At 42.5% G+C, this 24,948-nt stretch overlaps 1 protein-coding gene across 1 annotated transcript in view; it reads left to right on the plus strand.

Moving 5' to 3' along the window:
* Window positions 1–6,690: 6,690 nt before the first annotated feature.
* fer1l4 (fer-1 like family member 4) overlaps window positions 6,691–24,948 on the plus strand; it is a gene marked incomplete at both ends in the record, with an annotated part of 112,825 nt that continues 94,567 nt past the window's right edge. Inside the window, 5 exons of the mRNA XM_084315837.1 lie at window positions 6,691–6,769; window positions 10,039–10,094; window positions 21,361–21,449; window positions 21,689–21,788; window positions 24,128–24,222. Coding sequence (XP_084171963.1) covers window positions 6,691–6,769; window positions 10,039–10,094; window positions 21,361–21,449; window positions 21,689–21,788; window positions 24,128–24,222 — 419 coding nt within the window. The remainder of the gene's footprint in view (window positions 6,770–10,038; window positions 10,095–21,360; window positions 21,450–21,688; window positions 21,789–24,127; window positions 24,223–24,948) is intronic.

Genomic DNA, 24,948 nt, shown 5'->3' on the forward strand with positions numbered 1-24,948 from the left:
ACTTATCCGAACCAAAAGAACAGCATATGGTAACAGCAAAACATGTGTTGAGATACTTGAAGGGAACTGTAGACCAGGAGTTGTGTTACAAGAGAAGTGATTCAAAACTAAAACTTGTTGCATATTGTGATGCTGATTGGGCAGCAGATCAAAATGACAGACGGAGCACAACTGGGTACTGTTTTAGTCTATGTCAGACAGGACCTGTTATTTCCTGGAAATCTAAGAAACAGCCTACAGTTGCTTTATCCACATGTGAAGCAGAATATATGGCTTTGGCAGCTGCTACACAGGAAAGTTTTTATCTTGTGCAGTTATTAAGAGGAATGGATAGTGAAAATGATTATGCACCAGTGACAATCTTTGAGGATAACCAAGGGGCAATTGCACTTTCAAAGAATCCTGTGTGTCGCCAAAGGTGTAAACATGTTGACATTAAATATCATTTTGTTCGATCTGCAGTAAATGATGGAAACATTATTATTGAATACTGTCCAACAACAGAAATGGTAGCTGATATGTTAACCAAACCTGCAACAAAGGTCATGCTTGAAAAGTTTGTGTATTTTATTTTTGGTGTTGAAGGTTAAAAATGAAAGAAAAGAAAATGTAAATGTATGTCAAAGGTTTTATCAGAATAAGATCAAGTGGGGGTGTTGAACAGTCGTGAACGATGCATCTCTTTAATGCTCTTATGCTGACGTCATACTTGTCAGCTTGACAATTACGCAGCTGGTTCCAATAAAGGGATCATTGCCGGCTCACTTGTGAGATTCGGTCAGTGGTGTGTGAAACTGCAATGAAGTGTGTGGCGTCTTTTATTCCTCCGTAGTAGCCCAAGGCTGTCTAGACCTTTGCTGAAAATGGCTGCTGCGCCAACAAGGATATTGGGCGAGTGACATCTGAGAGGTCTGTCCGCCACGTGGCAGGGGTAACAAAAATAGTTGTGTAAAATAATTAAAAACTGTGTGTGTTTTGGTTTCACAACGGACATTCGTCTTTTTTTGCAGCCTTGCGCGTCACAACTCTGCTTGTTTACAGATGTAACAACCACCACACTGCTTGCACTCGCTGCTATACCGATTAGCTAACAATAGCGTCGGTTAAATGGAAGGAGTAAAATGGACGCGGGTCCTAAGCCGGCCAACAAAAAGAAAACCCACCGCGGTTTTCTCAGATGAAAAGGATGAGCAGCACCACCCAACAAAAGAACGTTTAACTTTCGAGTGGAAGTTTGAAGATAGCGGTGTTTCAAGAGACTACTGGGGGCTGTAGTGGTTAGTTAACTTGTTCCGTGTTTCTGCAACTATGTCAAAAAGAGAAACTGAAACAACACGTTTGTCATTGTCGTGTTACTTCACAGTACAATACGTGAGTCTCCTGCTGTGGTTGTGAGTATACATTTATTAGCTTAACTCCGTAGCGACATCACACAGGTGTATCTGTAGACAGTCTCCTCCCCACCGTATATTCTCTCCCTACCGTATGTATCTTTTTTCTACCACCCACCCCCTCCTAATGTACAGTCTCCTCCTCATCATAATGTATATAATCTCTGTTAGGATCTATGGGGTAACATTACTGTATATTATATCGTATATGTCACAAATGTAACATTACTATATTCCTGTATGTCATGTATGTCCCTATGCCATAAATGTCATGATGTCAATGTCATGTATGTCATAAATGTCACTATGAATTGAAAATGGGGGACCCTGATGATGTAAACAAGACAAACGTCTTTCTCTGGTCTGCATCCCCTTAACAATTGTGTGTATTGAGCCGTACTGTATTGTACCCATTCTGCAATCTGTTAAATATTGATTGATTGAACATTTTATTAACAGATTGCAGAATTGGTACAATACAGTATGGCTCAATAGACAATACACACAATTGTTAAGGGGATGCAGACCAGAGAAAGACGTTTGTCTTGTTTACATCATCAGGGTCCCCAATTTTCAATTCATAGTGACATTTATGACATACATGACATTTATGGCATAGGGACATACATGACTTACAGGTATAAAGGATGGCAACACCCAACAAAGTTTCGAGAGGAATGGAAGTTTGAAGATAGCAGTGTTTCAAGAGACTGGCTTGGCTACTGGGGGCTGTTAGTGGTGCATTTTGTAATCGTATAATGTCATTGCTGCATGTGCTGTCATTCCCCCTGCAAACAACAAACCTGTTTCCTTCTATCCCTGTCTGCCTGCATCCCACGACAGGCAGGGACGCAGGTCTCAAACACTTGAATGTACTGAGTGCACACTCGAGCGTAAATAAAGAAAATTGTCACAATACCAATATTTTGACTTCAATACAAAGTTTACCATTACGATATTCAATACAGAAACCATACTTAAGTTGAAACTGATCATACAGATTCTATACTCAACCTAATGGTTGATCACGTTTTCTAATTCGGAGCTACATTTTCAGTGGGTGTACCATTTTGCTGGCCATCTGTCTGACACTATTTATAGACCTTAGTTTTAGAAGTCTCATGCACCTCTTGAATTGTAGCTAGTCTAATTTAAAAATAATAATGATTCAATCGGACTCCTCAAATAGCTAGCTAAAAACATTTGTTTTGGTATTCAAATTATTTTAATATGCTTGTGGGTTCGATACTATACTAATACCGGTATACCGTGCAACCCTAATGCTAGTCTTAAACGTCTTTTGAATGTGCTGATATCTCTTCCCGTTCTGTTTACAGCAACTGCTGGATGATTACCCAAAATGCTTCATTGTGGGAGCCGACAATGTGGGCTCCAAGCAGATCCTAAAGGGCTCTGATGCAGACCATCCGCCTGTCCCTGCGTGGCCGGGCTGTCTTGCTGACGGTCAGGAACACCATGATTTGCAAAGCCATCCGTGGTCACCTGGAGAATCAAATCAAATCAAATGTATCGATGAATTGAAAATGGGGGACTGATTGATTGATTGATTGAAAACTTTATTAACAGATTGCAGAATGGGTACAGTACAGTACAGCTCAATACATACAATTGTTAAGGGGATGCTGACCAGAGAAAGACTTTCGTCTTGTTTACATCAGGGTCCCCCATTTTCAATTCATCGTAACATATGTGACATACATGACATACCGATAGACAGTACTGCTACATCTATACATTTATGACATACCAGATTTGCAATTACAGTACTGTTTGTGATACAAAAAGAGTCCAGAAAGAAAAGAGTATATACATTAGACGTAGAAACTGTACATTGGATTGGGTAGGTGGGGGTGGGGGGGGACTGTACATTGGAGGTGGATGGGTGGGTGGGGGGGGGGGGGGGTTGGGTAGGAGTGGGTGGGGGGGGGGGGGGGGGTGGGTAGGAGGGGTGGGTGGGGGACACTGTACACCTGTACAAACAAACACTGTACATTGGATTATTGACAAGACCATACTTGGTAATTTACTGTACATTGGGGGGGGTTGTGTTCGGACATTTACAGGGGCCAGTTTCGAGTTGCAGTCTCCCTTAGGTGTTTTTTGAGAGTGTTTTTGAAAGTGGGTAGTGATTCACATTCCTTTACAGCTTTGGGTAGGGCGTTCCACATTGATGTGGCATAATTGCGAAACGTGTTTAGTCCCTTGTTTGAGCCGAATCTGGGTTTAACATGATTTGTGGAGCTCCCTCTGGTGTTGTGATCGTGGTATTCACTGACCTTTGGGAAGTATTTTGTCATGTACATGGGTACCTTGGTCGTGTAGTGTATCTTGTAGACCAGGCCCATTGCAAGTTGCTGTACTCTGTCGTCTACTCTAAGCCATCCTAGGTTGTCAAAGTGGGCAGGGGTGAGGTGGGTTCTAGGAGTAAGGTCAAGCAGCAGTTTTTTTTTTTTCTTTTTTGACCCTGATGTAAACAAGACAAACTTGTTTCTCTGATCTGCATCCCCTTAACAATTGTGTGTATTGAGCCGTACTGTATTGTACCCATTCTGCAATCTGTTAAATAAAGTTTTCATTCATTCATTCATCCACACATGTGTTGAAGCTTCATGGTGTATTTGCTCTACTGTGCCATCAAGTGGACAATAAATGTAGAACAGGCAGAGTGATTATAATACCATGGCTTTGGTGTGTTGATGTGATGATGATGATGCCAATAAACAAATAATATTGTGTCTGTTATGTGTCCAACAGAATGATGGCAGGGACAGAGGAGAAAGTGCTTACTACAACATTCTATTCTTTAACAGGGCTGTACGCTAAGCTTTTTCACTAGGGGCACACTTGCACACATTTAGGGGCACAGAATATTTTTTAGGGGCACATTTTTAAATAACAATTTTACCATTATAATGCAAAATAATTTGTTCCTGCCTCATTACTGTGGTCCTTTTATTTAACATTTAAGTGTTCGTTTTCAGGTTTATCTTTTATAATGAACCAACTGAGTGTGTAAATCACTAATAGAACAAAAACAAAGTGTGTGTGCGCACTTGTGTAGTGCTCCCTGAATGAGATCACCACAACACACACACACCATTGCATTAATCCAGGAGGACAAGAAACTCTGCATACCTTTGTTTCACAATGAAAAGTGCTTTATAAATAAAATGAATTATTATTGTAAATAACCAGATGAAAGGTTTATTATTTTTATGGGTAATTACCCGCTTCATATTTTCTCTTTTCTTTTTTTGATCTTTTTCCTCAGATTTTTTTATCCTTTTTCCTCCGATTTTCTCCCATCCCAATGTTAGTCGTTAAGCCAATTCCCAATCCCCTTCCCGGTCGCTGCGCACTTACCCCCCACAGTCGGTCTGGGAGAGTGGAGGCTATCACGTGCTTCCTCCGACACACGTCTAGCCAATCAACCGCTTCTTTTCACCTGGCAGTGCGGACTCTCACTGAGAGGGTGTAACGTGTGGAAGGATCACACTACCCCCCTTAGATCCTATCCGCGCTGAGCAGGCGCCCCGACCGAACTGTAGGAGTCGCTGTTTACAACGACCCGGACCCACCCCACCAGCTTTCCCACCCTCTAATACAGCCAATTGTATTATTGTGAACGGCCAGCCAAGCTGGTGACAACGCCGGAGCTGTGAGCGTCTCCAGTGTTGGTGACGAACGCAATCTCCGCTACGCCACCTGACCGCCCACCTGCTTCATATTTGTGATGTTACTGGTTTCAGGGTGTGCATAACGTGATCAATGTGTTGGGCCATTTATAGAGATCTATGCCAATTAATGTTTTATGTATATCCTGGACTTTTTTTTAAATAAGAATTGAGAGGCCTACTACGGTATTTGTTATGTTACCTTTATTTTGAAAACCGTGTTGCGACGCAACCTTGTTTAAGTTTGCGCTTTTGACAGTGAAATGTTCAGTTCAACTTAGCTCAAAGGAAAGACTAATCAAAAAGGTTTAATTGACCCGTATGAGGCCATAGCTCTTACGGTGGGACTTTGATTGTTTATAGAAGAGGAATGTAATACTATGCAAAACTAGAAATAAACAGTTGATTTTATCGTCATTTATCCAAACGGGTGCATTCCACCTGGGAAAATGGGAAGTAGGGAGGGGTTACATGCCTGAACCATGTAAACAACAACATACATTTTGGACTCGCACATTTCTTCATGAATCAATAATTGTTTGGGATGAAAAGTTTTATTCGACACCTTTCGAAAAGCTATTGCTATATGTATTTAAAAAAAAACAACAACATACAAATGTTATCTATAGCACCTTTAAAACATCTCAAAACCACTCCTCAAATCTAGAACACTTTGGAGGCCAAGATGAATGTTGTGGAGGGCCACGTTTGGACCACGAGCCCCGCCTTGGCAACCCTGAACTAAAGTAGCATGAAGATGACCAGTCTACTGTACCTCTCCCCAGAACGCGGGTTGTGAATAAAGAATGCTCTGTACTTTGTTTACATTTAAAATAAAGCAGATTTAAAAACATAATTATTTCTTTGCTGTTTCTCCACATCATGATGGTTGTGTGTGTGTGTGTGTGTGTACATACTGTGTGTGTGTACATACTGTGTGTGCGTGTGTGTGTCTGTGTGTACAATGTGTGTGCGTGTGAAACAAGTTGAGCAACACGATTAGCTTTCTCAAACATCAGACCTTTCGCTAACACACACACACACACACACACACACACACACACACACACACACACACACACACACACACACACACACACACACACACACACACACACACACACACACACACACACAGAAGGAGTCTCCAGTCTTTCCCTTTGTACACACAGCCTTCCTGGCTTGTCATACACACATTCCCCTCCTCCCTCCTATAAGCCTCCACCCATCCCGGCACACAGGATCTGATGCGTGATCGACTGGACGTGTGATCGACTGGATCTGACGCGTGATCGACTGGACGTGTGATCGACTGGATCTGACGCGTGATCGACTGGACGTGTGATCGACTGGATCTGACGCGTGATCGTTTTCAGCAGGACGAGACACACCGAGGAGGACATGTGCCCCACGGTGGACAGTGGCGTTCTCTCAGGGACGAGATGGACAAACGGATGGATCATGTCTTAATAAGCTCTTTAGCAGACTGACGATATTTGTATTATCCAGACAGAGGGACCTTAGATGTACGTAGTAGAGAGAGGGACGGTTGGACATTAGGTTTATTTATTAAACAGAGGGACAGACATCCATAATTAATAATCATGTCTATCAGTGTGAATCTGAAGAAGATCTCCAACCTCCCGGGAAAGTACGACCGCAAGGTACAACTCCTCTTCAGAGGTGAGTAGTACACACTGAGATACGACCATGAGGTAGTACTCTCTTTCAGAGGTGAGTAGTACACACTGAGATACGACCATGAGGTAGTACTCTCTTTCAGAGGTGAGTAGTACACACTGAGATATGACCAAGAGGTAGTATTCTAGGAGGTAATACACACTGAGATATGACAGTAAGGTAGTACTCTAGGAGGTAATACACACTGAGATATGACCAAGAGGTAGTATTCTAGGAGGTAATACACACTGAGATATGACAGTAAGGTAGTACTCTAGGAGGTAATACACACTGAGATATGACAGTAAGGTATCTAGGAGGTAATACACACTGAGATACGACAGTAAGGTAGTACTCTAGGAGGTAGTACACACTGAGATATGACAGTAAGGTAGTACTATAGGAGGTAATACACACTGAGATATGACAGTAAGGTATCTAGGAGGTAATACACACTGAGATACGACAGTAAGGTAGTATTCTAGGAGGTAATACACACTGAGATATGACAGTAAGGTAGTATTCTAGGAGGTAATACACACTGAGATATGACAGTAAGGTAGTATTCTAGGAGGTAATACACACTGAGATATGACAGTAAGGTAGTATTCTAGGAGGTAATACACACTGAGATATGACAGTAAGGTAGTATCTAGGAGGTAATACACACTGAGATATGACAGTAAAGTATCTAGGAGGTAATACACACTGAGATATGACAGTAAGGTATCTAGGAGGTAATACACACTGAGATATGACAGTAAGGTAGTACTCTAGGAGGTAATACACACTGAGATATGACAGTAAGGTAGTATTCTAGGAGGTAGTACACACTGAGATATGACAGTAAGGTAGTATTCTAGGAGGTAATACACACTGAGATACGACAGTAAGGTAGTATTCTAGGAGGTAATACACACTGAGATATGACAGTAAGGTAGTATTCTAGGAGGTAATACACACTGAGATACGACAGTAAGGTAGTATTCTAGGAGGTAATACACACTGAGATATGACAGTAAGGTAGTACTCTAGGAGGTAATACACACTGAGATATGACAGTAGGGTAGTATTCTAGGAGGTAATACACACTGAGATATGACAGTAAGGTATCTAGGAGGTAATACACACTGAGATATGACAGTAAGGTAGTACTCTAGGACAGTGTTTCTCAACTGGTGGGTTGCGACCCAAAAGTGGGTTGCGGGGCCATTTTGAGTGTGTCGCGGATGTGTGTGTAAAAAAAAAGAAAAAGTAAAAAAAAAGAAAAAGAATATTTTAATTTAAATTTTTTATATAAAATGTTTTTTTTGCACTACCTATCTTTGTGAAAGTGGCTTCTCAGCTCTGGTCCAGCTGAAGACAAAGCAGAGGAACAGATTGGACATTGAGCACAACCTCAGAGTTGCTTTGTCTACCATCACCCCAGACTTTGAGACTCTTGTCAGGAGCAAGTCTGCTAAGAAGCATAATTATTTATTATTATTATTATTATTATTATTATTATTATTATTATTATTATTATTATTATTATTATTATTATTATTATTATTATTATTATTATTATTATTATTATTATTATTATTATTATTATTATTATTATTATTATTATTATTATTATTATTATTATTATTATTATTATTATTATTATTATTATTATTATTATTATTATTATTTTACTTCATTGGGTTTTTAGCCCTAGTTGCACTTTTGTTGCAACCCCAGTTATCCCATTAGTTCTCCCAAACTTAGGTATGTTATGTTAAGCTAAGAAATCTGCTAAGAAGCATAATTATTTATTATTATTATTTTATTTCATTGGGTTTTTAGCCCTAGTTGCACTTTTGTTGCACTTTGTGTTTATTTCATGTTTTTAACAGATGAAAGATTGTGTATTACTGCAAAAACAAAATTTGAAATAAATCATAGTCGTTCAAAAATTTGCATCGCGACTTAATGACTAAGGAAAATGTTGGGTCCCGAGGCTAGACCAGTGGAGAACCACTGCTCTAGGAGGTAGTACACACTGAGATATGACAGTAAGGTATCTAGGAGGTAATACACACTGAGATATGACAGTAAGGTAGTATTCTAGGAGGTAATACACACTGAGATATGACAGTAAGGTAGTATTCTAGGAGGTAATACACACTGAGATATGACAGTAAGGTATCTAGGAGGTAATACACACTGAGATACGACAGTAAGGTAGTATTCTAGGAGGTAATACACACTGAGATATGACAGTAAGGTAGTACTCTAGGAGGTAATACACACTGAGATATGACAGTAAGGTAGTATTCTAGGAGGTAATACACACTGAGATATGACAGTAAGGTAGTACTCTAGGAGGTAATACACACTGAGATATGACAGTAAGGTAGTACTCTAGGAGGTAATACACACTGAGATATGACAGTAAGGTAGTACTCTAGGAGGTAATACACACTGAGATATGACAGTAAGGTAGTACTCTAGTAGGTAGTACACACTGAGATATGACAGTAAGGTTGTACTCTAGGAGGTAATACACACTGAGATATGACAGTAAGGTAGTACTCTAGGAGGTAATACACACTGAGATATGACAGTAAGGTAGTACTCTAGGAGGTAATACACACTGAGCTATGACAGTAAGGTAGTACTCTAGGAGGTAGTACACACTGAGCTATGACAGTAAGGTAGTACTCTAGGAGGTAGTACACACTGAGCTATGACAGTAAGGTAGTATTCTAGGAGGTAGTACACACTGAGCTATGACAGTAAGGTAGTACTTCCAAGATGCAACACTGAACGGCACAGGAAGTCCTTCATTCCGACAGCCATCAGAGTTTATAACACCTCACTGTGCCTCACTGCATCACTGAGCACAGGGTGACAATTGTACACTTATTACTGTACACTTACTGTATATTTCTGTATATTTTATATTTTAGAATGTATACGACATCAGAATGTATATCCCGGACCGTATTTGATTCTTTATTTTTATTCTTATTCGTGACTTTTGTTTTTGACTATCTAAATGTTTACTGTTTACTGTGAGCAATCTGTAGTGCTGAATTTCCCTCGGGATAAATAAAGTATTTATATTCCATCTATTCTATTCTATTCATTCTAGGAGCTAATACACACTGACTCCACTCTCTTGATGACTGATTGATTTCATTGGATTTGAAATCACTGTCTTAGTGGCTGACTAGTACTGTATGTGTCTGTCAAATTGCTTCAAAGTCTTATCTGTCATCTGAAGGTCTATATGTCTCCTCCAGGTTTCACCCATAAAACCAGAATTCTTCAGTGTGAAGATGTGGCCACATTTAACGAGGTGAGAGCTTCCTGACTAGCATTGTACTTAAAAGAAAATGTTAAATAATTTTTTAGGGCATGTTTAAGTGCTTTTATTGACGGGACAGTTCGGAAATTGGGAGAGAGAGAGAGATGTAAGGTAGTACTCTATCCTGGGCCGGATTCGAACCCAGGACGTTGCGATTACGCTACAAGCGTACCGGGATGCCCCTAGCATTGTTTGTTTTAACAGTTTGTTTCATATTTGAATGACCGTCCAGTTGAGGTGTCTGTGGACATGCCGTATATTTCCTGTATGACGTCAAGGTCCTTAGCCCTTTCACTGCGACAATACACAGAAGGTTAACCCTTTCACTGCCACACAACAGCCGGTTAACCCTTTCACTGTAGGGTTAACCTTCTGTCGTGTGGCAGTGAAAGGGTTAGGGAAAATAAGGTCTATTCTAGACGTTGACAATGTCCCCTTGACAACACTGTGGAAATCCAGCACCCAGAGGACAGCACCATGGCAGCACCACAGGACGCGTCTATATTTTCTACAACGGAGTTCGGCGATTTGTGAATCTGATTGGCCACTGACGTTTCTGGTCATGTGACATGTGCGCCCAATAGCGTGACGAGCTGTGTCTTTGCCCATTTCCGCGTCAAACAGCCTGCAAAGCACCTGGCGTTCTATCGCCTAACCCTAATCCTAACCTTAACCAACTTCGAAAGAGTGCCTAAGCTTAACCGTCGGAATCAGGGCAGGCATTCTATCGCCATGCTCTAAGACAAACTCTAACCTTAACCGACTTCGAACGAGCGCCTAAGCCTAACCAGTGTAGAAACTTGCGGTCCCACGATTGGGCGTACATGTCACATGACCAAAAATGACACTGGCCAATCAGATTCGCAAATCGCCGAACTCCGTTGTAGAAAAATAACAGGCCCACAGCACAGCACCATGGCAGCACAGGGACCAGGATTCTATTGAAGTGAATGACACACTGGTCCCAGTCAGTGATGCACTGGTTGTTCACTTCCACATCAGTGACCAAACCCTTGTTATATAAAAACAACGATGGAGGACTATTTACATCAGATCCTCAGAGCTCCAGATCAGCCATGGAGAGGCCAGGGTCCATAAGTCACAAACAAATCACTGATCTAGAGTCAGCTCCAGTCTGTTAGTTTGAATGACATCATGAAGACAAGTGTTCCGGGTCACTGATCTAGAGTCAGCTCCAGTCTGTTAGTTTGAATGACGTCATGAAGACAAGTGTTCCTGGTCACTGATCTAGAGTCAGCTCCAGTCGGTTAGTTTGAATGACGTCATGAAGACAAGTGTTCCTGGTCACTGATCTAGAGTCAGCTCCAGTCGGTTAGTTTGAATGACGTCATGAAGACAAGTGTTCCTGGTCACTGATCCCTGATCAGCACTCTGCCACTACTCAAACAGGAATAATGGTTTATGTAAGAGCCAATCCAAGGTGATTTAAAAGAAGACACTGGGAATGCAAATCTGATCTCTGGTTTGTGTTTGGAGCAATCTCTTCTAGTCGAATCTAACAGCTCTATGGCCAAACCAGGGTCCTTATATAACATGGGTTTGGTCACCATGCTGACTTGATTTTACACGTTGTTGTCAAGGAAATATGTCAATGACTATACCTTTTGTTTCTAAAGACCTTGGACCAGGACGCTTTATTGGTGTGTGTTTTGGTCTGATTGAAGCAGCTTTAATAGAGGTGATAAGGAAGGACACACCTGAACTCAGCCTGCCACTCCTGCTACTGCTCTCCTCTCCTCTCTTCTCCTCTCCTCTCTTCTTCTCTCCTCTTCTTTATTTTCCTCTCCTCTCTTCTCCTCTCCTCTTTTCTCCCCTCTTCTCCTCTCTTTTCTCCTCTCTTCTCCTCTCATCTTTTCTCCTCTCCTGTTCTCCTCCTCTCCTCTCTTCTCCTCTCTTCTTTTCTCCTATCCTCTCCTCTCATATCCTCTCCTCTTTTCTCCTCTCCTCTCTTCTCCTCTCCTCTTCTCTTATTTTCTCTTCTCTCCTCTCCTCTCCCCTCCTCTTTTCTCCTCTCCTCTCCTCTCTTCTCCTCTCCTCTCTTCTCATCTCCTCTCATCTCCTCTCTTCTCCACCCTCTCCTCACGTTTGATTTGTGTTTGCGTTTGACTTGTCTCGATCGGTTGCCATGCCGACCTTTGCGGTGGTAAACACAGGAGGTGTGGTTCAAAAGCTGGGCAGAGGTACAGGTTTGAGCCTCGGAGGGGGAGTGATGAGTGCTTGATTACATGAGTGACACCTGTAACGTTGGTGCCGTGACCTGGATCACATGCTGAGCCCTGCTCTCCAGCTGGGGTCACTGTTGTGAAGTGTTGAGTTCGTTTAGAGAGGTGAGTTTAGAGGTGTTTAGAGAGGTGAGTTTAGAGGTGTTTAGAGAGGTGAGTTTAGAGGTGAGTTTAGAGGTGTTTAGAGAGGTGAGTTTAGAGGTGTTTAGAGAGGTGAGTTTAGAGGTGTTTAGAGAGGTGAGTTTAGAGGTGTTTAGAGAGGTGAGTTTAGAGAGGTGAGTTTAGAGAGGTGAGTTTAGAGAGGTGAGTTTAGAGAGGTGAGTTTAGAGGTGAGTTTAGAGAGGTGAGTTTAGAGAGGTGAGTTTAGAGAGGTGAGTTTAGAGAGGTGAGTTTAGAGAGGTGAGTTTAGAGAGGTGAGTTTAGAGAGGTGAGTTTAGAGGTGAGTTTAGAGAGGTGAGTTTAGAGAGGTGAGTTTAGAGAGGTGAGTTTAGAGGTGAGTTTAGAGAGGTGAGTGTAGAGGTGTTTAGAGAGGTGAGTGTAGAGAGGTGAGTTTAGAGAGGTGAGTTTAGAGGTGTTTAGAGAGGTGAGTTTAGAGTGGTGAGTTTAGAGAGGTGAGTTTAGAGAGGTGAGTTTAGAGAGGTGAGTGTAGAGAGGTGAGTTTAGAGGTGAGTTTAGAGTGGTGAGTTTAGAGAGGTGAGTTTAGAGAGGTGAGTTTAGAGAGGTGAGTGTAGAGAGGTGAGTTTAGAGGTGAGTTTAGAGAGGTGAGTTTAGAGGTGAGTGTAGAGAGGTGAGTTTAGAGGTGAGTTTAGAGGTGAGTTTAGAGAGGTGAGTTTAGAGGTGAGTTTAGAGAGGTGAGTTTAGAGGTGAGTGTAGAGAGGTGAGTTTAGAGGTGAGTGTAGAGAGGTGAGTTTAGAGGTGAGTTTAGAGAGGTGAGTTTAGAGGTGAGTGTAGAGAGGTGAGTTTAGAGGTGAGTTTAGAGAGGTGAGTGTAGAGGTGAGTGTAGAGAGGTGAGTTTAGAGGTGAGTTTAGAGAGGTGAGTGTAGAGAGGTGAGTGTAGAGAGGTGAGTTTAGAGAGGTGAGTTTAGAGAGGTGAGTTTAGAGAGGTGAGTTTAGAGAGGTGAGTTTAGAGGTGAGTTTAGAGGTGAGTTTAGAGGTGAGTTTAGAGAGGTGAGTTTAGAGAGGTGAGTTTAGAGAGGTGAGTTTAGAGGTGAGTTTAGAGGTGAGTTTAGAGGTGAGTTTAGAGAGGTGAGTTTAGAGAGGTGAGTGTAGAGAGGTGAGTTTAGAGGTGAGTTTAGAGGTGAGTTTAGAGTGGTGAGTTTAGAGAGGTGAGTTTAGAGGTGAGTTTAGAGGTGAGTTTAGAGGTGAGTTTAGAGGTGAGTTTAGAGAGGTGAGTTTAGAGTGGTGAGTTTAGAGGTGAGTTTAGAGAGATGAGTTTAGAGAGGTGAGTTTAGAGGTGTTTAGAGAGGTGAGTTTAGAGGTGAGTTTAGAGAGGTGAGTTTAGAGAGGTGAGTTTAGAGGTGAGTTTAGAGGTGAGTTTAGAGAGGTGAGTTTAGAGGTGAGTTTAGAGGTGAGTTTAGAGGTGAGTTTAGAGAGGTGAGTTTAGAGGTGAGTTTAGAGGTGAGTTTAGAGAGGTGAGTTTAGAGTGGTGAGTTTAGAGGTGAGTTTAGAGGTGAGTTTAGAGGTGAGTTTAGAGAGGTGAGTTTAGAGAGGTGAGTTTAGAGAGGTGAGTTTAGAGGTGTTTAGAGAGGTGAGTTTAGAGAGGTGAGTTTAGAGAGGTGAGTTTAGAGGTGTTTAGAGAGGTGAGTTTAGAGAGGTGAGTTTAGAGGTGAGTTTAGAGGTGAGTTTAGAGAGGTGAGTTTAGAGAGGTGAGTTTAGAGGTGTTTAGAGAGGTGAGTTTAGAGAGGTGAGTTTAGAGAGGTGAGTTTAGAGGTGTTTAGAGAGGTGAGTTTAGAGGTGAGTTTAGAGGTGAGTTTAGAGGTGAGTTTAGAGAGGTGAGTTTAGAGAGGTGAGTTTAGAGAGGTGAGTTTAGAGGTGAGTTTAGAGGTGAGTTTAGAGGTGAGTTTAGAGAGGTGAGTGTAGAGAGGTGAGTTTAGAGAGGTGAGTTTAGAGAGGTGAGTTTAAAGTGGTGAGTTTAGAGAGGTGAGTTTAGAGAGGTGAGTTTAGAGGTGAGTTTAGAGGTGAGTTTAGAGGTGAGTTTAGAGGTGAGTTTAGAGGTGAGTTTAGAGAGGTGAGTTTAGAGAGGTGAGTTTAGAGGTGAGTTTAGAGGTGAGTTTAGAGGTGAGTTTAGAGAGGTGAGTTTAGAGGTGAGTTTAGAGAGGTGAGTTTAGAGGTATTTAGAGAGGTGAGTTTAGAGAGGTGAGTTTAGAGGTATTTAGAGAGGTGAGTTTAGAGGTGAGTTTAGAGAGGTGAGTTTAGAGAGGTGAGTTTAGAGAGGTGAGTTTAGATAGGTGAGTTTAGAGGGGTGCGTTTAGATAGGGGAGTTTATGGAGGTGAGTTTAGAGGTGAGTTTAGAGGTGAGTTTAGAGGTGAGTTTAGAGGTGAGTTTAGAGAGGTGAGTTTAGAGAGGTGAGTTTAGAGGTGAGTTTAGAGGTGAGTTTAGAGGTGAGTTTAGAGAGGTGAGTTTAGAGGTGAGTTTAGAGAGGTGAGTTTAGAGGTATTTAGAGAGGTGAGTTTAGAGAGGTGAGTTTAGAGGTATTTAGAGAGGTGAGTTTAGAGGTGAGTTTAGAGAGGTGAGTTTAGAGTGGTGAGTTTAGAGTGGTGAGTTTAGAGAGGTGAGTTTAGAGAGGTGAGTTTAGATAGGTGAGTTTAGAGGGGTGAGTTTAGAGGGGAGTTTAGAGGTATTTAGAGAGGTGAGTTTAGAGGTGTTTAGAGAGGTGAGTTTAGAGGTGAGTTTAGAGAGGTGAGTTTAGTGGTGAGTTTAGAGAGGTGAGTTTAGAGGTGAGTGTAGAGAGGTGAGTTTAGAGAGGTGAGTTTAGAGAGGTGAGTTTAGAGAGGTGAGTTTAGAGGTGAGTTTAGAGGTGAGTTTAGAGAGGTGAGTTTAGAGGGGAGTTTAGAGGTATTTAGAGAGGTGAGTTTAGAGAGGTGAGTGTAGAGAGGTGAGTTTAGAGAGGTGAGTTTAGAGAGGTGAGTTTAGAGGTGAGTTTAGAGGTGAGTTTAGAGGTGAGTTTAGAGAGGTGAGTTTAGAGAGGTGAGTTTAGAGAGGTGAGTTTAGAGGTGAGTTTAGAGGTGAGTTTAGAGGTGAGTTTAGAGAGGTGAGTTTAGAGAGGTGAGTGTAGAGAGGTGAGTTTAGAGGTGAGTTTAGAGGTGAGTTTAGAGTGGTGAGTTTAGAGAGGTGAGTTTAGAGGTGAGTTTAGAGGTGAGTTTAGAGGTGAGTTTAGAGGTGAGTTTAGAGAGGTGAGTTTAGAGTGGTGAGTTTAGAGGTGAGTTTAGAGAGATGAGTTTAGAGAGGTGAGTTTAGAGGTGTTTAGAGAGGTGAGTTTAGAGGTGAGTTTAGAGAGGTGAGTTTAGAGAGGTGAGTTTAGAGGTGAGTTTAGAGAGGTGAGTTTAGAGAGGTGAGTTTAGAGGTGTTTAGAGAGGTGAGTTTAGAGGTGAGTTTAGAGAGGTGAGTTTAGAGAGGTGAGTTTAGAGGTGAGTTTAGAGAGGTGAGTTTAGAGAGGTGAGTTTAGAGGTGTTTAGAGAGGTGAGTGTAGAGGTGAGTTTAGAGGTGAGTTTAGAGGTGTTTAGAGAGGTGAGTGTAGAGAGGTGAGTTTAGAGGTGAGTTTAGAGGTGTTTAGAGAGGTGAGTGTAGAGAGGTGAGTTTAGAGGTGAGTTTAGAGAGTTGAGTTTAGAGGTGAGTTTAGAGAGGTGAGTTTAGAGAGGTGAGTTTAGAGGTGTTTAGAGAGGTGAGTTTAGAGGTGTTTAGAGAGGTGAGTGTAGAGAGGTGAGTTTAGAGAGGTGAGTTTAGAGAGGTGAGTTTAGAGGTGTTTAGAGAGGTGAGTGTAGAGAGGTGAGTTTAGAGGTGAGTTTAGAGAGTTGAGTTTAGAGAGGTGAGTTTAGAGGTGAGTTTAGAGAGGTGAGTTTAGAGGTGAGTTTAGAGAGGTGAGTGTAGAGAGGTGAGTTTAGAGAGGTGAGTGTAGAGAGGTGAGTTTAGAGGTGAGTTTAGAGAGGTGAGTTTAGAGGTGAGTGTAGAGAGGTGAGTTTAGAGGTGAGTTTAGAGGTGAGTTTAGAGAGGTGAGTTTAGAGGTGAGTTTAGAGAGGTGAGTTTAGAGGTGAGTGTAGAGAGGTGAGTTTAGAGGTGAGTGTAGAGAGGTGAGTTTAGAGGTGAGTTTAGAGAGGTGAGTTTAGAGGTGAGTGTAGAGAGGTGAGTTTAGAGGTGAGTTTAGAGAGGTGAGTGTAGAGGTGAGTGTAGAGAGGTGAGTTTAGAGGTGAGTTTAGAGAGGTGAGTGTAGAGAGGTGAGTGTAGAGAGGTGAGTTTAGAGAGGTGAGTTTAGAGAGGTGAGTTTAGAGAGGTGAGTTTAGAGAGGTGAGTTTAGAGGTGAGTTTAGAGGTGAGTTTAGAGGTGAGTTTAGAGAGGTGAGTTTAGAGAGGTGAGTTTAGAGAGGTGAGTTTAGAGGTGAGTTTAGAGGTGAGTTTAGAGGTGAGTTTAGAGAGGTGAGTTTAGAGAGGTGAGTGTAGAGAGGTGAGTTTAGAGGTGAGTTTAGAGGTGAGTTTAGAGTGGTGAGTTTAGAGAGGTGAGTTTAGAGGTGAGTTTAGAGGTGAGTTTAGAGGTGAGTTTAGAGGTGAGTTTAGAGAGGTGAGTTTAGAGTGGTGAGTTTAGAGGTGAGTTTAGAGAGATGAGTTTAGAGAGGTGAGTTTAGAGGTGTTTAGAGAGGTGAGTTTAGAGGTGAGTTTAGAGAGGTGAGTTTAGAGAGGTGAGTTTAGAGGTGAGTTTAGAGTGGTGAGTTTAGAGGTGAGTTTAGAGGTGAGTTTAGAGGTGAGTTTAGAGAGGTGAGTTTAGAGGTGAGTTTAGAGGTGAGTTTAGAGAGGTGAGTTTAGAGTGGTGAGTTTAGAGGTGAGTTTAGAGGTGAGTTTAGAGGTGAGTTTAGAGAGGTGAGTTTAGAGAGGTGAGTTTAGAGAGGTGAGTTTAGAGGTGTTTAGAGAGGTGAGTTTAGAGAGGTGAGTTTAGAGAGGTGAGTTTAGAGGTGTTTAGAGAGGTGAGTTTAGAGAGGTGAGTTTAGAGGTGAGTTTAGAGGTGAGTTTAGAGAGGTGAGTTTAGAGAGGTGAGTTTAGAGGTGTTTAGAGAGGTGAGTTTAGAGAGGTGAGTTTAGAGAGGTGAGTTTAGAGGTGTTTAGAGAGGTGAGTTTAGAGGTGAGTTTAGAGGTGAGTTTAGAGGTGAGTTTAGAGAGGTGAGTTTAGAGAGGTGAGTTTAGAGAGGTGAGTTTAGAGGTGAGTTTAGAGGTGAGTTTAGAGGTGAGTTTAGAGAGGTGAGTGTAGAGAGGTGAGTTTAGAGAGGTGAGTTTAGAGAGGTGAGTTTAGAGTGGTGAGTTTAGAGAGGTGAGTTTAGAGAGGTGAGTTTAGAGGTGAGTTTAGAGGTGAGTTTAGAGGTGAGTTTAGAGGTGAGTTTAGAGGTGAGTTTAGAGAGGTGAGTTTAGAGAGGTGAGTTTAGAGGTGAGTTTAGAGGTGAGTTTAGAGGTGAGTTTAGAGAGGTGAGTTTAGAGGTGAGTTTAGAGAGGTGAGTTTAGAGGTATTTAGAGAGGTGAGTTTAGAGAGGTGAGTTTAGAGGTATTTAGAGAGGTGAGTTTAGAGGTGAGTTTAGAGAGGTGAGTTTAGAGAGGTGAGTTTAGAGAGGTGAGTTTAGATAGGTGAGTTTAGAGGGGTGCGTTTAGATAGGGGAGTTTATGGAGGTGAGTTTAGAGGTGAGTTTAGAGGTGAGTTTAGAGGTGAGTTTAGAGGTGAGTTTAGAGAGGTGAGTTTAGAGAGGTGAGTTTAGAGGTGAGTTTAGAGGTGAGTTTAGAGGTGAGTTTAGAGAGGTGAGTTTAGAGGTGAGTTTAGAGAGGTGAGTTTAGAGGTATTTAGAGAGGTGAGTTTAGAGAGGTGAGTTTAGAGGTATTTAGAGAGGTGAGTTTAGAGGTGAGTTTAGAGAGGTGAGTTTAGAGTGGTGAGTTTAGAGTGGTGAGTTTAGAGAGGTGAGTTTAGAGAGGTGAGTTTAGATAGGTGAGTTTAGAGGGGTGAGTTTAGAGGGGAGTTTAGAGGTATTTAGAGAGGTGAGTTTAGAGGTGTTTAGAGAGGTGAGTTTAGAGGTGAGTTTAGAGAGGTGAGTTTAGTGGTGAGTTTAGAGAGGTGAGTTTAGAGGTGAGTGTAGAGAGGTGAGTTTAGAGAGGTGAGTTTAGAGAGGTGAGTTTAGAGAGGTGAGTTTAGAGGTGAGTTTAGAGGTGAGTTTAGAGAGGTGAGTTTAGAGGGGAGTTTAGAGGTATTTAGAGAGGTGAGTTTAGAGAGGTGAGTGTAGAGAGGTGAGTTTAGAGAGGTGAGTTTAGAGAGGTGAGTTTAGAGGTGAGTTTAGAGGTGAGTTTAGAGGTGAGTTTAGAGAGGTGAGTTTAGAGAGGTGAGTTTAGAGAGGTGAGTTTAGAGGTGAGTTTAGAGGTGAGTTTAGAGGTGAGTTTAGAGAGGTGAGTTTAGAGAGGTGAGTGTAGAGAGGTGAGTTTAGAGGTGAGTTTAGAGGTGAGTTTAGAGTGGTGAGTTTAGAGAGGTGAGTTTAGAGGTGAGTTTAGAGGTGAGTTTAGAGGTGAGTTTAGAGGTGAGTTTAGAGAGGTGAGTTTAGAGTGGTGAGTTTAGAGGTGAGTTTAGAGAGATGAGTTTAGAGAGGTGAGTTTAGAGGTGTTTAGAGAGGTGAGTTTAGAGGTGAGTTTAGAGAGGTGAGTTTAGAGAGGTGAGTTTAGAGGTGAGTTTAGAGTGGTGAGTTTAGAGGTGAGTTTAGAGGTGAGTTTAGAGGTGAGTTTAGAGAGGTGAGTTTAGAGGTGAGTTTAGAGGTGAGTTTAGAGAGGTGAGTTTAGAGTGGTGAGTTTAGAGGTGAGTTTAGAGAGGTGAGTTTAGAGAGGTGAGTGTAGAGAGGTGAGTTTAGAGGTGAGTTTAGAGGTGAGTTTAGAGTGGTGAGTTTAGAGAGGTGAGTTTAGAGGTGAGTTTAGAGGTGAGTTTAGAGGTGAGTTTAGAGGTGAGTTTAGAGAGGTGAGTTTAGAGTGGTGAGTTTAGAGGTGAGTTTAGAGAGATGAGTTTAGAGAGGTGAGTTTAGAGGTGAGTTTAGAGAGGTGAGTTTAGAGAGGTGAGTTTAGAGGTGAGTTTAGAGTGGTGAGTTTAGAGGTGAGTTTAGAGGTGAGTTTAGAGGTGAGTTTAGAGAGGTGAGTTTAGAGGTGAGTTTAGAGGTGAGTTTAGAGAGGTGAGTTTAGAGTGGTGAGTTTAGAGGTGAGTTTAGAGAGGTGAGTTTAGAGAGGTGAGTTTAGAGGTGTTTAGAGAGGTGAGTTTAGAGAGGTGAGTTTAGAGGTGAGTTTAGAGGTGAGTTTAGAGAGGTGAGTTTAGAGAGGTGAGTTTAGAGGTGTTTAGAGAGGTGAGTTTAGAGAGGTGAGTTTAGAGAGGTGAGTTTAGAGGTGTTTAGAGAGGTGAGTTTAGAGGTGAGTTTAGAGGTGAGTTTAGAGGTGAGTTTAGAGAGGTGAGTTTAGAGAGGTGAGTTTAGAGAGGTGAGTTTAGAGGTGAGTTTAGAGGTGAGTTTAGAGGTGAGTTTAGAGAGGTGAGTGTAGAGAGGTGAGTTTAGAGAGGTGAGTTTAGAGAGGTGAGTTTAGAGTGGTGAGTTTAGAGAGGTGAGTTTAGAGAGGTGAGTTTAGAGGTGAGTTTAGAGGTGAGTTTAGAGGTGAGTTTAGAGGTGAGTTTAGAGGTGAGTTTAGAGAGGTGAGTTTAGAGAGGTGAGTTTAGAGGTGAGTTTAGAGGTGAGTTTAGAGGTGAGTTTAGAGAGGTGAGTTTAGATGTGAGTTTAGAGAGGTGAGTTTAGAGGTATTTAGAGAGGTGAGTTTAGAGAGGTGAGTTTAGAGGTATTTAGAGAGGTGAGTTTAGAGGTGAGTTTAGAGAGGTGAGTTTAGAGAGGTGAGTTTAGAGAGGTGAGTTTAGATAGGTGAGTTTAGAGGGGTGAGTTTAGATAGGGGAGTTTATGGAGGTGAGTTTAGAGGTGAGTTTAGAGGTGAGTTTAGAGGTGAGTTTAGAGAGGTGAGTTTAGAGAGGTGAGTTTAGAGGTGAGTTTAGAGGTGAGTTTAGAGGTGAGTTTAGAGAGGTGAGTTTAGAGGTGAGTTTAGAGAGGTGAGTTTAGAGGTATTTAGAGAGGTGAGTTTAGAGAGGTGAGTTTAGAGGTATTTAGAGAGGTGAGTTTAGAGGTGAGTTTAGAGAGGTGAGTTTAGAGTGGTGAGTTTAGAGTGGTGAGTTTAGAGAGGTGAGTTTAGAGAGGTGAGTTTAGATAGGTGAGTTTAGAGGGGTGAGTTTAGATAGGGGAGTTTATGGAGGTGAGTTTAGAGGGGTGAGTTGGAGGGCTGAGGTACACGTCTCAGAAGCAAAGGTCAATTTGACCCTGCGACTGACCTGTATGTGATATAGACCAGAACTAGGTCCTCTAACCTCTAACTCTGTGCCGCAGAGAACATATTTGTTGTTAGATGTGATTTAGTCAGAGAGACATAACAGAGGCTACTGTAGGTAGGGTTAGTGTGTTTAGTATGTCCAAGGTAGTAGGGTCAAGGCTACTGTAGGGTTAGTGTGTTTAGTATGTAGTAGGGTTAAGGCTACTGTAGGGTCAGTGTGTTCAATGAGTCAGAGTTTCTATAATGAATCAGGAGGCTTCTATTTACTCTCCAGGTGTGACCACCGCTGCACCGTGTGTGTTTGTGTATATATTGTACTTTGAAGAAAGCTAAATTCCCCCACTATCATCATCCTGCTTTATTCTTTTCCCAATCTGTGTGTGTGTGTGTGTGTGTGTGTGTGTGTGTGTGTGTGTGTGTGTGTGTGTGTGTGTGTGTGTGCAGCATTTCCGCTGGCCTCACTATGGTAAAGTGGTCGGAGATGAAGTTTTGACTGTCAGCGTCTATAACTGTAGCAAGATGTTCTCTAACAGGTAACACACACACACAGATACATACACACACTCACACACACACACACACGCACACACACAGATACAGATACACACACGACTGAATAACTCTTGCGAATACATTTTGGCCTTGTCCTGATATGTGTGTGTGTGTGTGTGTGTGTGTGTGTGTGTGTGTGTGTGTGTGTGTGTGTGTGTGTGTGTGTGTGTGTGTGTGTGTGTGTGTGTGTGTGTGTGTGTGTGTGTGTGTGTGTGTGCAGACTCCTAGGTAAACTGGAGATCAGTCTCCAACATGTGGTGTCCGCAGGCCGGCTGCTACTGAGAGAACCTCTCTCTAACGCCAACTACAGCCTCACTGATGTAAGTACATAGAGGCTGTTTGAACCTCTCTCTAACGCCAACTACAGTCTCACTGATGTAAGTACATAGAGGCTGTTTGAACCTCTCTCTAACGCCAACTACAGTCTCACTGATGTAAGTACATAGAGGCTGTTTGAACCTCTCTCTAACGCCAACTACAGTCTCACTGATGTAAGTACATAGAGGCTGTTTGAACCTCTCTCTAACGCCAACTACAGTCTCACTGATGTAAGTACATAGAGGCTGTTTGAACCTCTCTCTAACGCCAACTACAGTCTCACTGATGTAAGTACATAGAGGCTGTTTGAACCTCTCTCATTAGCAGAGGTAAAGGTCATTATGCATCATGCACTATCCACTGCCTGCATTAGGCCGCTAGGTGACCCATATGCATGACCACGGCTAGTCGCTACCCTGTGCCATGCCCGGCCCATGCGGCCAACCGAGCCAACGCCAGTGCTGACATGCCAATGGAAATATGCCATATAGCATAGCCAGCTGGCTAGCATTAGCTCAATTAGCGGCACGGACCAAACACAACACAAAGCAGCAAACCCCAAGCCATAATCATACACATAAATCACAGCGCCCCAACGCGTTTATGCCTTCTACAACGCTGTTCGGTTTCCAGGTTCCTCTGATTGGCCACTAAGCCCACGTGACCCTACGCTAGCATGCCCCCCTTATGGCTGAGAGTAGTGGCAGGCAGAGAGCCTTGCTACTACTAGCCGAGTGATGAATGAAAATGTATCTGTTTCACCTAACAACACTATTGCTCCGTGATCATAGCCATCCATCTCTAAAGCTAACCACTATTTGTAAAAGCCACAACCACGTTACCATATGTAATAATGTAAATCATTGTGTCGTTGTACATATTGTGTATACACCGTTAGAAGCTAACGTAGCTTAGCTTGGTAGCTATTGTTGTGCTAACGCCATACCCCGACACCCAGCTTGTTAGCCAGCATGAATGCCCGATGTAGAAGGCATAGACGCAGGTCGCTTGTTGGCCGGCATGAGTGCCCGATTAGGGGTGGTTCTCTCCTCTTTGTGTGCCTTTGTCCTCGCGGGTGTTCTGCCGGGGGAGCTTGTGGACGCGACAATAGTGGTGGTTGTAGGGTGTTTGAGCTTGTAGCGTTAGTTAGCTCATAGCTATCGTTAGCTTCTAACGGTGTATACACAATATGTAAAATGACACAATGATCAAACACCTTATAACTACTACTATTGTCATGTCCATAAGTTCCCTGGCAGAATACTTGTGAGGACAAGGGTATACAAAATCGGGCATTCATGCTGGCTAACAAGCTGGGTGTCGGGGTGTGGCGTTAGCACAACAATAGCTACCAAGCTAAGCTACGTTAGCTTCTAACAGGGTATACACAATATGTACACCGACACAATGATTTACATTATTACATATGGTAACGTGGTTGTGGCTTTTACAAATAGTGGTTAGCTTTAGAGATGGATGGCTATGATCACGGAGCAATATAGTGTTGTTAGGTGAAACAGATACATTTTCATTCATCACTCGGCTAGTAGTAGCAAGGCTCTCTGCCTGCCACTACTCTCAGCCATAAGGGGGGCGTGCTAGCATAGGGTCACATGGTCTTAGTGGCCAATCAGAGGAACCCGGAAACCCAACAGCGTTGTAGAAGGCATAGACGCCGCCCCAACAACACACAATGCAGGCTACATATGACATTTAACTAGCATAAACCACAGGCATTACATTTTGGAGGCTGGTGATAACTTACTTCCTCAAGGACGCACTCTCAGTCTGCAAATGGAAACACAGGTGCCGGCAATTCACCACCTGTATTTAATTACCAGACTAAGGACCTTTGGGCTGTCTGGAGAGATGCCTGACTAGGAACAAGAATACCCCCTGGGCTGTCCAAAGTAATGCCTGAATGGAAATAATAATACACAGTATGGCAAGTAGTGGGGAATTTACAACACACTATGCAGTGTATATTAGTACACTGCATAGTATTGTGTATTATATATTATATGGTAACTCAGTTACGTCTATTCTGCATCGAACATTGTACATATGTCTATACACTGACCTCATTTTTTTACTTCTAAATTTACATACTATACTATGTTATTTTATTTCATACTTATCTTATCTTGTCTTGCACAGTCTCTGGAGCGTAACAGTAAGAAGCATTTTGTATAAAAGTATTCTGTACTTCTGTATGACAACTATTAAAGAAACTTGAAACTCTCTCGATCTCTTTCTCTCTCTCTCGATCTCTCTCTCTCTCTCTCTCTCTCTCTCTCTCTCTCTCTCTCTCTCTCTCTCTCTCTCTCTCTCTCTGTGGTAGATCTACATAGAGTTAGATGTGCGCTACCACCCGGTGCAGGGAGCTGCAGGAGGATGGGAGGGAGACGACTTCCTGTCCCTGGAGGACAACGATGAGTGAGTCTGACCAGAGACCTGAGACCAGAGACCAGAGACCAGAGACCAGAGACCAGAGACCAGAGACCAGAGACCAGAGACCAGAGACCAGAGACCAGGACCACCAAACCCCACCTACATGACGAGATGGTGGACTGGTTAATAAGACCTACATGACGAGATGGTGGACTGGTTAATACAACCACCTACATGACAAGATGGTGGACTGGTTAATAAGACCCACCTACATGACAAGATGGTGGACTGGTTAATAAGACCCACCTACATGACAAGATGGTGGACTGGTTAATAAGACCCACCTACATGACAAGATGGTGGACTGGTTAATAAGACCCACCTACATGACGAGATGGTGGACTGGTTAATAAGACCCACCTACATGACAAGATGGTGGACTGGTTAATAAGACCCACCTACATGACGAGATGGTGGACTGGTTAATAAGACCTACATGACAAGATGGTGGACTGGTTAATAAGACCCACCTACATGACAAGATGGTGGACTGGTTAATAAGACCCACCTACATGACGAGATGGTGGACTGGTTAATAAGACCCACCTACATGACAATATGGTGGACTGGTTAAGACATTGTAAAGAATCTGCTGGCCATAGTAACTCCTCTAACTGTAGTTGCTTATATTTATCTTCTTGTTAAAATATACAATATACTAGATGGAGGTTTTCAGTGGAATGGTTTAGAATCAGTTGTGATCTCTCTCTC

The sequence above is a fragment of the Notolepis coatsorum genome, assembly GCF_963971535.1.
Source record: "Notolepis coatsorum genome assembly, chromosome: 6".
In the NCBI taxonomy this organism is placed as follows: Eukaryota; Metazoa; Chordata; class Actinopteri; order Aulopiformes; family Paralepididae; genus Notolepis; species Notolepis coatsorum.